Here is a 13114-nt window from a genome sequence, read left to right on the forward strand (position 1 = left end):
AGAGGATGATGTAGTGGGACACATGAAATATAAAGTGATTTGTTGTAATTATCATTATTATTTGCACTGTTGATCATTTGCCTCAAAGAGCAAATCAAATGTTGAATAAAATCCTAAAATAGAGAAACCAAAGAAGCTATTTACTTAATGAAGGTTAGAAAGAGTTAGACTACTCCAGAAAGTGGTATGAATATGCCTGGGAAGTGGCATAATATGTCTGTATTCTATGTTATTTCTGTTTTCCATCAGAAATGGGAAGGAAACATATTGTCAGCCTGAAGCCTCTTCCTAACGGTTTAGCATCAGAGGTGATTACTCAAGAGTATCTGTAGAGCATGTCTTGACCAGTTTTGAACTTAGAGTCAAGAAAGTAGAGTTTTAAATTGGTTACTGTCTTTAATCTATAAATAGTCACTATTCATTTCAAAGGGAACTCGAGAATCTGTTGACTGACTCTCTGAATATGTGTACCCTATGGGATCTAGAAGGAATCAGCGGGATCATTCAGCCTCACACTCTAGTTTAATGGAGGCCAGAGCTCAACTTTAGTTTTCCCAATTCTCTGCCCGGTGTTCTTTCATCTATACCACATTACCACCCTTGATGGGGAAAGACATGGGAGCCAATAAAATCTGAGGTCCTCTCAGGTGCTAGGCACTTTACATAAGTTACCTCACTTTCTCCACATTTTACAAACAAGGAAAAGAATGAGAGAAGCAGGGAAAAGCTAATGAAAAAAGTCTGTAAGTATAAATGGAATAAAGTGTGTGAAATGTTCTGAATTTTTAGGAACCCATGCAAATCCAAACACAATCTTAATAAACAATTCTTCAGCGACACAGGAGGCTTAAGACTGGGAAGACGCAGAGACACAGAGCAGAGAGGGAGAGCTGTCGGAGGTGGCTGGGACAGACTTCTAAGCCCGGTGATTATAGGGAAAGGTTCCTGCACTTGTCACTCAGTAGAACCTTCCATATTCACACTCACTAGTAATTACTTGCTCAAAGTCTGTCTCGCCCACCAGACTGCAAGCATCTGTGTGCTCTACAGCGATACGCCTAGAACCTACTGTAACCCACAGTAAGGATCTGTTGACAGAAATAAATACCTGAATCCATTAGTGCTCATTGAATCAGTCAGTCTCAAGGAATAGGGCATGCCAGTCAACCCAGACAACATTTAAGAGCACTGCAAGAGCCAGCAGCAACGAGGAACGTCTTACCTCTCTGTTCTCGTAGCTTTCCACAGCAAAGTCATTTTTAACCACAACGTATCTCTCTTTCCATTTCTTTATGTCTTCAGCAAACTGTAACAGTTCTCCTTCATACAAAACAGTTCCAGGCTCAAGCAGCGGCTTAAAGAAGATGAATACAATTAACCATGACGACAAAAGAGGGCATATATCCACTGTCTATTCACGGTATTTCAAGGAATATTTTTGGAAACTATCTTGTGCTGAGATACTCGGGAAATTGTTTCCCCCACTTCCCTCCACATTTCCCATTCCTACTTCTCCTGACCAAATGCAACTATTTGTCTTCTTGATAACTTTGTGATCTGCATTCCCTCCATTATCCTCCAAGAACAGAAGCATATGGAGAAGGGATTATAGTAGCAAGGTTACGCCTTGCATATGCGTGGTACTTAATGAATTCTTCGTACACTCTGTGCAAGAGAGGGAGACAGGGGGTTAGCTCTAAGTTGTGAACATCTATCCCAGCATCCTGAATATGCCTCAGGGTTAATTCCTGAAAAAACAGGGGCGTTCACAGGCTGTTCCCCTATTTGTCAACCTTCAGTGGCTGCTCAATAGTTTGTGCTCAGGGGTTTTCCCAAATGCAAAGCTCTGGGGACCCAGGCTATAAAACTTCACCTACCTCCAAGCTCCTCAAAGAGATCATGCTTGCTCTCTGGTTAAAGAACAAGCAGGCAAGGCAGCAAACCTTCATTCTACTTCTTCAATTTAAAGGGTTTTTTAAAATTTTTATTTATTTATTTTATTATATATATATTTTTTTATTTTAATTGGAGGCTAATTACTTTACAATATTGTATTGGTTTTGCCATACATCAACATGAATCCGCCATGGTGGATTTTGCATTAATTATGCTGGTGATTAGGGAAGTCCCCGTTAGGTTCCTAGACAGGTCTCTATTGGGCTAACTGTGTAAGGGATAATTCTCATCCTGCCTCATGTATTATCTCAAAATATAGGAATGGGCCTCTTGTCTTTCGTGTGTCACTGACTTTACATAAACTATAGTGCCTCTCTTTCTGACTTACTTCACTCTGTGAAACAGGCTCTGGGTTCATCCACTTCACCAGAACTGACTCAAATTCATTTTTTCATGGAATCTATAAAAATTGATGACCCTATTTTCAGGGAAGGAATGGAGACACAGATGTAGAGAATGGACTTGCAGACACAGTGGGTGAGGGAGAGAGTGAGACGAATGGAGAAAGTAGCACCAACATATATTCACTATCATGTGTAAGGGCATCTTCCCAACCCAGGGATCGACTGGGTCGCCTGCATTTCAGGCAGATTCTTTCCCATATGAGCCACCAGGGAAGCCCCATAAAACAGAGAGCTGGTGAGAAGTTGCTGTATAACACAGGGAGCTCAACCTGGTGCTCTGTGATGACTTAGAGAGGTGGGATGAGGGGAAGGGAGGAGGTTCAAGATGAAGGGGATATATGTGTAATTATGGCTGATTCACATTGTTGTAAGGCAGAAACCAACACAACATTGTAAAGCAATTTTCCTCCAATTAAAACATGAATTAAGAAAGAGAAAAAACTGTAGTGCCTTTAACACAATATTGTAAGCCAACTATATCTTAATGAAAGAAAATTATAATCCCTTTAGAAATGTCTCTCCACTTTTAAGCAAAATTTACACGAAGCATACAGAAAAGATGGATATGCTCATCTTTTTAAAAATCCACTCAGGGATGGAATTTCTAAGGTAAATTTCAAGGTATTGAGACAGATGATGAAATACTCTCCTACCTGGACTCCTTAACATGTAAAAGAGGCCCTCACTGTCCTCTTTAAATGAGACTGAAACCATATATAAGCATAACTTTATAGTTGTTACGCACAGCACTTCTTAAAACTGGGCCACTTAAATCAACTGATATGCTTGTTAAAAATATGGCTCACCCTAGATTTATTATATAAGAATCTCTGGGGATGTGGACCAGAATTTTCACTTTTATCAAACTCCCTAAATTTTTTCCATAACTGCTTTATGGCGATGACAATCAGTTATCTCTGCAAACCCATGCCACTAAATCTGTTGATCAACTTGCAGCAGTATTGAACCCATTTATCATTCGTCCTTTCTTGAAATCCCTTCTTTTATTTGTCTCAGGCACATTGTACTTCCCTGATTTTTTTTTCCCTACTCCACAGGCTATTTGTTTTCAGTCCATCTTGCTGGAATCTTCTCCTTTTTCTGATCTCCAAATGTTGAAGGGGCCAGAATTTGGTCATGGAACCTCTCCTATTCTGTTTACACTTTCCCTTGATTATGTCCCATGACTTTAATACCAGTTAGGAGCTAAGAAATCCCAAATTTCTATTCTCTAGCCTCAACCTCTCCACTGAGCTCCAAATCAGAGCATTGAACTATTTCAGTATTTCCACAGGTGCATGTCAAATAAGTATCTTAAACATAACATGGACAAAAGTGAGCTTAGGATCCCCATTCACCTCTGACTCTCCTGAATAAAAGACAAGTCCAACTGCTTATTTGCTCAGGCTGAAAGCTGTCATCACTAATTTCTCTCTTCTTCTGTTCTCTCAGATCCAACCCATCCACAAGTTCAGTCAGCTCTGACTTGGAGTCTTCTCACAACTTCCATCACCACCCTAGTCCAATTTGCCATCATCCTTCTCTTGGACTGCTACAGTGTCTTTCTTGCCAGTTTCCAGTTCCCTCTCATGTCCCGCCCTGTATTCTATTCTCTAGAGAAAACCCAGAGAGATCACTTAAAATTATAAGTTACTCTGTATTCCATACCCTCCAATAACTTCACATCGCACTTAAAATAAAAACCCTTATTGTGGTCTATGGTCCTATATGATCTGGCTTCTATTAGTCACTCTGTATTTCTTTTTCAACTCTCTCCCTTGCTCACAGGGCTCTCAAGACACCAGCCTTCCTGCTGTGCTTTTAACTGCAGCAAAATCTTTGCAACTTTGTTCCATGTGCTTGGAGCACTCTTTCCACAGATACTCACACAGCCTATTCTTTTATTTCACTCTAGTTTCTGCTCAAATGTCATCTCCACAAAAGGCTTCTCCGAAATATTCATGACTCCTGCTTTGTTTTACTTGATAGCATTTCTTATTACCTAATATCACCTGATATTCATTTATTTATTTATTGTCTTTCTTCCTATTTGAATATTAACAGGAAAGCATAAAATCTGTCTTGTTCTCCAGTACTTAGGATAGGGTCTGGCAAGCAAGCATGCATGCTAAGTTGCTTCAGTCATGTCTGACTCTTTGCAACCCTATGGACTGTAGCCTGCCAGGCTCTTCTGTCCATGAGATTCTCCAGGCAAAAATACTGAAGTGAGCTGCCATGCCCTCCACCAGGGCATCTTCCCGAACCCATGTCTCTTGTCTCCTGCATTGGCAGGCAGGCTCTTTACCACTAGTGCCACCTCGGAAGCCTCAGGGCCTGGCACATAGTATTAATAAATATTTGTTTAGACTGTGGATAATTATTATAATGGAGCAAAGGAGAAAGAATAAACTACAGTTTAGAAGATAAAAATCACATTTGATCAATGACCAAAATAAAAATGCCAGAAGTATGAGGCATTGAAATTATGACTTTTTTTGTACTGAACTTCATTAGAGCAAGTCAGATTTCCTGACATCAAAGCATCAGTGTGGAAAAAGATGATAAAATTGAAATCATGCTTGTTTTCTTTTTTATATGGATTGCACCATCAACAAGAAATCATATGTTCTAACTTCCGGGCAAATAGTTTTTTGAGCATGATTTGAGAACAGATTTTTTAAGCTGTCACACCAATTATTGTTTATTTCAGAAACATCATGAGCTATAAACCATTCTTAGTGGGAGAAATATGGAAACCAAATGTCCATGGGTTACCTTGGTCTTCAAAAATTGTGATGTTAAATCTCTTTGCTGCTCTACTTCACTGCGTACATGGTTGCAGAAAGCCACAGAGTACTGGCGACTGTAGTAGGGACTGAAGTTTTTGATGGCTGCCTCAGTTTTCCCTGAAAAAATGTGAAAATCAGAATTTAGAAATGTATCATCTGTTAGAGAATAGACACATATCTCCATAATTCTATAAATACCCCCTCAAGGTTCCCCACACCCTCTGCTTTCTAGGGATTTGTTATTTTCTCACAGTGCCTGAGAACTTGGATACCTTTATCGATTCCTCCCTTCTGGCATCACCCTGAGTGACTTCAAGGTCCCCGAGGACCATCTATCCAGTAACCAACTTGCTCCACTTTATATCAACAGCCCATTGTCATGACCATAAACTCAACCATCCTCCCAGTTCTTCTACAACCACCATTCTACCTCACCCTGTTCTCCCCTTCACCTTGCTCTTCATTATCCTCTACTTTAAGTCATTCAACATCTCCTGCACAGCAATACCACAGTCCCAGGCTCCAACATTTCAGCTCTGGACACACATCACTCCATTTCTTTACCCCCCAGATCCTGAGGCTCCACTTCTAGTCCTGTGGATCCACAGCCCTGGATAAAATCAACAAACTACTTCTAGTTTTGCCCCTATGTCTCTGGCCTAAAAGTTTTTTTGTGATTCAAAGAATTATATAATTACCACAGGGAAACTTTTGGCTTAGGAATCTTGAGACCTGAATTCTGGTCCCAATTCTAGAAGACAGAGAAGTGAACCAGCTGTATGACCGTGGGTGTCACTCATTCTCTCTGGGCTCCAGTGTCCTAACTATAAAAGAAGGTGCTCACTAGTCCACACTTTCCTTGGAATCTACGTGACAGTGAAATATAACCATGGAAGTACAGTTGTCTGACAACTAAGACTGATAACTACAATATGATCTCTCAGCACCGGAAGAAAATAAAGCTGAAGATTAATCATGTCGGGGGCCAGGGTCGGGGAGGTTGAGGACTGGAGATGGAGGGAGAGGGAGAGTTAGGCACTGGAATGCTCTTGAGCTTTTCCAACGTGGGCAACCAAACTGCAGGAAAGGAGAAGGAAAAATAGGGGAGGAAGGGCAAAGGAGCATTCTGAAGCAGATGAGAAATCCTCACAAGCTTTCAAGCACTTCCCACTGAGAACAGAAATAAATACAGGTACCACTGACTGTGCTTACCAGCTGTTAGTCCTTGTAATGAAATGCTAGTTTGAGAAAAGTAAATCTGATATAATATTCCAAAATATTTTAAAAGGCTTTCATGTGAACCTGGCATAGTTTTTGTTTTCGAATTTGATATTATAGTCAACAGAGAAATAGTAAAACATACAGGCAACATTTGTTTAGAGCTGTTATGCATATAAAATTTCAAAACTAAATGAAGGGTTATAACCACGTAGATAAAGATACTCAATATGAGAACTATGAACCCACACTTGCCAACTTCTATGCCTGTGGAATCACTGCCCCAAACACCCACAAGTGTATGAGTTGCTGTTGTTCAGTCACTCAGTCATGTCCAACTCTGTGACCCCATGACAGCAGCACGCTAGACTTCCCTGTCCTTCACCATCTCCCGGAGCTTGCTCAAACTCATCCTCTCTATATGGAAAGGCCTTCTGTAGCCCAGGCATTTAGGTCTCATAATATATATGAGGTAAAGGGGAATTCTCACTTACTCCCTCAATAAAATGACATTTTCTGGTTGTATTCATGAGCTTTAATAATTACTACTTGAATTGGTGATAGACAGGGAGGCCTGGCGTGCTGCGATTCATGGGGTTGCAAAGAGTCAGACACGACTGAGCGACTGATCTGATCTGATCTGAAGGTGCTTTGAGACCTACTAATAATAGGTTCTGTAGAAATGCAAATAAAAGCTCCTATAATTTCAATCAGGCATGCTTTTCCTTGCTCTGCGAGTTTATGGTATTACTATTAATCAGTATTTGCATAATACTCTCATATGCTCAGGCTTTTAAGTATCTAATTGGTCACTATTTTATTAGCTTTTATGCAGTGCATAAGAAGGAAAATTCTATCTACTTGTCTATAATTTCCTTGTATAGGCGTGGGGCATCTTTGAGAATTCACACAATGAGGATGTCTTACTGAAACATATAAATGAATAACAAAAGCTGCCCATTAGGTCCACGTAACCACTGTTTAGTCTAGCAGAACAGCTGGTTAATTTCTGATGCGAATTTTTGTACACTTGCAAGCACTTGGATTTAAATAAAAGGAGATGGATGTCATTGTATGATGAGTTCTACAGAACCTTGAAACCTGATATCCTGCCACATCACCAAACCTCCCTCAAGGATGTTCTGTTTCTACTGAGATGCTGCAATGCCTCTGCTCCCTTCCAACAGGAGAAAAACGCTTCTGCAACTTGAATCTCTGCATATGGTGCAATCCACACAGCAGTGACCAAGGAGGGAGTACTCATAAAAAAGGATCACAGCTTTCGAGGGTAATTAACCTATTGACTGTTTCCACATGTGAACAAAACAGCTAATAACATCACAAATTCTAGAAGGAAAATAACTTAAAAGCTATTCCCAAAATGTATCTAGATTTTAGATTCAGCAGATCTAAACCCAAATAAAAGAATGCCTGGTGTAGGGATCTTGACAATTTGAGAAAAGCCTAGAGTTGGGGCAAAATAACACTGTAGTTAGGAGGATGGATTCTGGAGTTAGATAAGGGATGAATCGCATCTCTGCTACTTACGAGTAGTAAGACTTCACACCAGTTTCTTCCCCATATAAAATGAAGCCAGTAAGAGTAGCATTCTCATGAATTAAGGTGTTATATTACTCAACCATTAAACATGAAATATTGCCATTTGTAAGAATGCGTCTGGAGCTAGAGAATATCATGCTTAGTGAAATGTCAGGCTGACAAATACTCTATGATACCACTTACATGTGGAATCTAAAAAGTAACACAGATGAATGTAAATGCAAAACAGAAATAGACTCATAGATATAAAACACAAGCTTGTGGTTGTCAAAGGGGAGAGGGAAAGGGAAATGACAAATTAGGGGTATGGAATTAATAGATACAAACCACTATATGTAAAATAGATAAGCAACAAGGATATACTGTATAGCAGAGTGAATTATACCCATTATCTTATAATAACCTATAATGGAATATAATCTGCAAAAATACTGAATCACTTTACTGCACAACTGAAACTAATACAGCATTGTAAATCAACTACACTTCGATTTAAAAACAAGAATAACAGTCTCACAGTGTGGTCATAACTACATGAAATAACTCAGTAAAGTGCTCAGCACTGCATCTGGCACATAGAAAGTGCTCAGTAATCCCTAGTAATTAAACTGATGAAGGACTCAAGCTAACCACCCAGGGAAGGTCCTTAAGCTGAACCAAGGAATGAAGAAGTCAAAAGCAAGTTGTCTACTGTTAACTCTTTAACTAGGACCTGCCCTGTTGCTTACAAAACCACTATCCTACTCACTGAAAGCTCAGGACAAACATAACCTACATCTTCACAGATGTTTCGGGAACGCTTACTAGCATGTAAGAGGCTCTCAGTGCAACCTGAATTAAAACCAACTAAATCAAACATTATCCTTAATGAGCCAAAGTGAAAAGGCAAGTTAGTATATGTATTACATTAAGTTCCCCACTCTGAGCCTAAATTTTTAAAATTGAAATATAGTTTGTTTACAATGTCAATTACTGCTGTACAGAAAAGTGATTCAGTTATGCATATACTGTTGTTGGGCTGTTCAGTCACTAAGTCATGTCCAACTTTTTGCAACCTCATGGACTGCAGCATGCCAGGCTTCCCAGTCCTTCACTGTCTTCCAGAGTTTGCTCAAATTCATGTCCATTGAGTCACTAATGCTATCTAGCCATCTCATCCTCTGCCACCTTCTTCACCTTTTGCCTTCAATCTTTCCCAGCATCAGGGTCTTTCCCAATGAGCTGGCTCTTGACATCAGGTGGCCACAGCATTGGAGCTTCAACTTCAGCATCAGTCCTTTCAGTGAATGTTCAGGACTGATTTCACTTAGGACTGACCAGTGTGATCTCCTTCCTGTCCAAGGGACTCTCAAGAGTCCTCTCCATCACCACAACTGGAAAGCATCAATTCTTTGGTGCTCAGCCTTCTTTATGTCCAACTCTCACTTCTGTACATGACTACTGGAAAAACCATAGCTCTGACTATATGGGCCTTTGTCGGCAAAGTGATGTCTTTGTTTTTTAATACACTGCCTAGGATTGTCATAGCTTTCCTTCCAAGGAGCATCTTTTAATTTCGTGGCTGCATACATTCTTTTTATTATTCTTTTCCATTATGGCTTATCATAGGATATTGAACATAGTTCTCTATGCCATACAGTAGGACCTTACAGTTTATTCATTCCATATATAAAAGCCTACATCTATTAACCCTGACCTCCCACTCCATCCCTTTCCCAAGCACCTTCCCCTTGGCAACCACCAATCAGTACTCTATGTCTGTGATTCTGCTTCTGTTTCATAAATAGGCTCACTTGTCTTATTTTAGATTTCACATACAAGTGATATTGTATGCTATTGTCTTCCTCTTTCTGATTTATTTCACCTAGCATGATAATCTCTAGGTCCATCCATTTTGCAGCAAATGACATTATTTCACTCTTTTTAAAGGCTGAGTAATACTCCATCGTATAGCCGTACTGTATTTTTATCCATTCATCTGTCAATGGACCCACAGTGGCTACACTAACTTATATTCCCACCAACAGTATATAGGAGGGTTCTCTTTCTCTCCACATCCTCTCAAGCATTTGTTATTCGTAGACTGTTTAACCATGGTCATTCTGACTGGTGTGAGGTGGTACCTGTTTGTAGTTTTGATTTGCATTTCTCTAATAATTAGAGAAATGTTGAGTATCTTCATGTGCCTATTGGCCATCTGTATGTCTTCTTTAGAGAAATGCTTATTTAGGTCTTCTGCCCATTTTGGGGTAGGACTGTCTGTTTTCTCATTGTTGAATTGTATGAGCTACTTGTATATTTTGGAAATTAAACACTTGTCAGTTGCATCATTTGAAATATTTTCTCCCATTCTGTCAGTTGTCTTTTTGCTTTGTTTATGGTTTCCTTTGCTGTGCAAAGGTTTGCAACTTTGATTAGGTCCCATTTGTTTATTTTTGTTTTTATTTGTATTGCTTTGGGGCTTCCCAAGTGGCTCAGTGGTAAAGAATCTGCCTGCCAGTGCAGGAGACTCAAGAGACACTGGTTCAATCCCTGGGTTCAGAAGATCCCCTGGAGAAGGAATTAGCAACCCACTCCAGTATTCTTGCCTAGGAAATTCATGGACATAGGAGCCTGGTGGGCTATAGTCCATGGGCTTGCAGAGTCGGACACAACTGAGCAACTGAGAACAGTGCGGGAGACCGTCCTAAGAAAACATTGGTACGATTTATGTCAGAGAATGTTTTGCCCATGTTCTCTTCTAGTAGTTTTATGGTGTCATGTCTTATGTTTAAGTCTTCAGCCATTTTGAGTTTTATTTTTGTGAATGGTGAGAGGGTGTGTTCTAACTCCATTGATTTACATGCAGCAGTCCAATTTTCCCAGCACCACCTGATGAAGAAACTGTCTTTTCCCTAGAGTATATTCTTGCCTCCTTTGTCAAAAATTAATTGACCATAGGTGTGTGGGTTTCCTTCTGGACTCTCTATTCCGCTCCATTGATTCATTTGTCTGTTTTTATTCTAAAACCACACTGTTTTGATTACGGTAGCTTAGTAGTATTTTCTGAAGTCTGGGAGGGTTATGCCTCCTGATTTGTTCTTTTTTTCCTAGGGATTGCCTTGGCAATTCTGGGTCTTTTATGGTTCCATATGAATTTCAGGATTATTTCTTCTAGTTCTGTGAAAAATGTGTGAGCCTCAATTTTGTCACTTATAAAATGGGGATTATAAGACACTCATTTTCACAGTGCTTTATAAGTATTCAATGGGATATTCTGCAGGTTAAAAAGTACCTAGAGCAGTATCAGACACTTTAGATACTCAATAAAATTTGACTATTACTACTATTATTTAATATACCACCATAAGGGCATTCAAATAAGTGGATCAGCCCACAGGCACCACATAAAATAATTTCTGCTTAACCCAGCTTGTTTCCACAGTTCTCAAGATTCTTGAGTATTGTATTACCTTCCTCTCCACCCTCTGCAATTTAGTATCATATTCTCTTGCCTGAATTGTTTTTGAAACACACTGCCAGGTATTTCTCTAAAAGGAAGTTACTCAATAATATGAAGACTAGAACCACAAAGGGCTTCTTCCACATTTTCTTATACCAGCATTTTGGTCACAGGCATATTTCTTCTAATCCTACTTAAGTATTACAGCCTGTACTGGGCCTTGGGCTGGTGCAATTTACTTGACCAGGCTGGTCTTAATACCCTTCAGGGTAATCATCACTGAAGTTAAAAGAAACCTCCACGAGAGCTCTGTCTACAACACTTAGCTTCAGTTCAACTTTGTAAAAATAAGAAAAGTATCTTCTGGCCCTTTTAAAAGCATCTGAATTCATACAGGTTCAAAACTCAGCACTATTATTGATTCCTTTTCCCTTGCTCCCATATTCAGTCATCAGATCTTGTCACTTCCATTTTCATAACATTTCTTGAATCCACCTCCTTTTCCCCCTCCCAACCACCACACCTTCTATCAAGTCTTTATTATATTGCAAAAAATAATGTACAAGTGTCTTAATCTGCCCTATCTCAAGATCCCAGCACAGCAAAAAACAAAACAGACTAAAAAACTTTTGTAGCTCTTAGTTCTAAAAGAGGAACAAAGAAGTCAAAACCAGAGTGGGGCGGGGGGAAATGCCACTGCTAATACATACATCCTGGAGGATTACAGGAAATAGCCAAAGCTTGGTCCCTATTGCAAAGGCAAGATTCTGGGAAGTGGCCAGAATGAGTCTAGAGTCGATGGAACAGAACAGCAGAGGCTGAATCCTCTCTGGCCACCATGGTCCCATTCAAGAGAAAGCCCCGACACGAGTTGTCAAGGCCCAAATATTAAAGTAGGGAACTGTCCTTCAGAACCAAGTCTTGCCTTTAATTTTCCCAGGCAACTCTTTTGAAAGCCTTAAGGGGCACACCTCATAGTCATAGGCCATAATCCTCAGTATCCTGGCTTGACAAGTTTCATTTGACATGTTGTTGCAAGACCATGTTAATTCCTTCATAAAAACCTTAAACAGTTCCACATTGCCTAGAAGAGTAATCACCCAGACTGGCACCAAAGGCCCTGTGATCTGGCTCCAGCTCTCTTTTACTTCCCACCTCTCCTACTCAAACTAACGCTTCTCATCCCCAATACATGGCCATGCCTTCACCGCTCCTTTCTCTCTTACTTCAAGCCCAGGTGGGAATCCCAAGCCAAGAAGAAAACTTTCTGGCTCTCCCCAGCTGGAAACACTCACCTTCTTTTGTATTCTCCCCAAAATGTATTCTCCCCAAAATACACCACTTTTGCTACAGCTGTTTAAATATAGCTCATCTCTCCTCCAAGTGTATACTTTTATTTGTGTACTCATTAAATATTTGTTGAATAAATGAAAGAATAGCTAAGTAAATATTTGAGTAAAGTAAATTACAGCACATCAGAATCATGAAATCTATGCCAGTACCCTAAGAAAGGAGTAAGGTCCAGTTCTCAGTTTGACTACTTATTATTAAAAATATGTATTCTTACACAAGCTTCCTGGGTCAGGAAGGTAATGGAGTAGGAAATGGCCACCCATTCCAGTATTCTTGCCTAGGAAATCCCATGGACAGAGGAGCCTGGCAGGGCTCCATGGGATTGCAAAGAGTTGGACATGACTGTACACACACACGCATGCGTGCACACACACACAAACACACACGTACTC

At 40.0% G+C, this 13114-nt stretch overlaps 1 protein-coding gene across 2 annotated transcripts in view; it reads right to left on the reverse strand.

Moving 5' to 3' along the window:
• NIBAN1 (niban apoptosis regulator 1) overlaps positions 1-13114 on the reverse strand; it is a 183999-nt gene that overhangs the window by 102094 nt on the left and 68791 nt on the right. For both annotated transcript variants that reach the window (XM_024976464.2, NM_001191282.1), the window contains exons 2-3: positions 5136-5266; positions 1223-1354 (exon numbers count right to left, since the gene is read on the reverse strand). In XM_024976464.2, coding sequence (XP_024832232.1) covers positions 1223-1354; positions 5136-5266 — 263 coding nt within the window. The remainder of the gene's footprint in view (positions 1-1222; positions 1355-5135; positions 5267-13114) is intronic.

Source organism: Bos taurus, chromosome 16, assembly GCF_002263795.3.
Source record: "Bos taurus isolate L1 Dominette 01449 registration number 42190680 breed Hereford chromosome 16, ARS-UCD2.0, whole genome shotgun sequence".
NCBI classification, from domain to species: Eukaryota; Metazoa; Chordata; class Mammalia; order Artiodactyla; family Bovidae; genus Bos; species Bos taurus.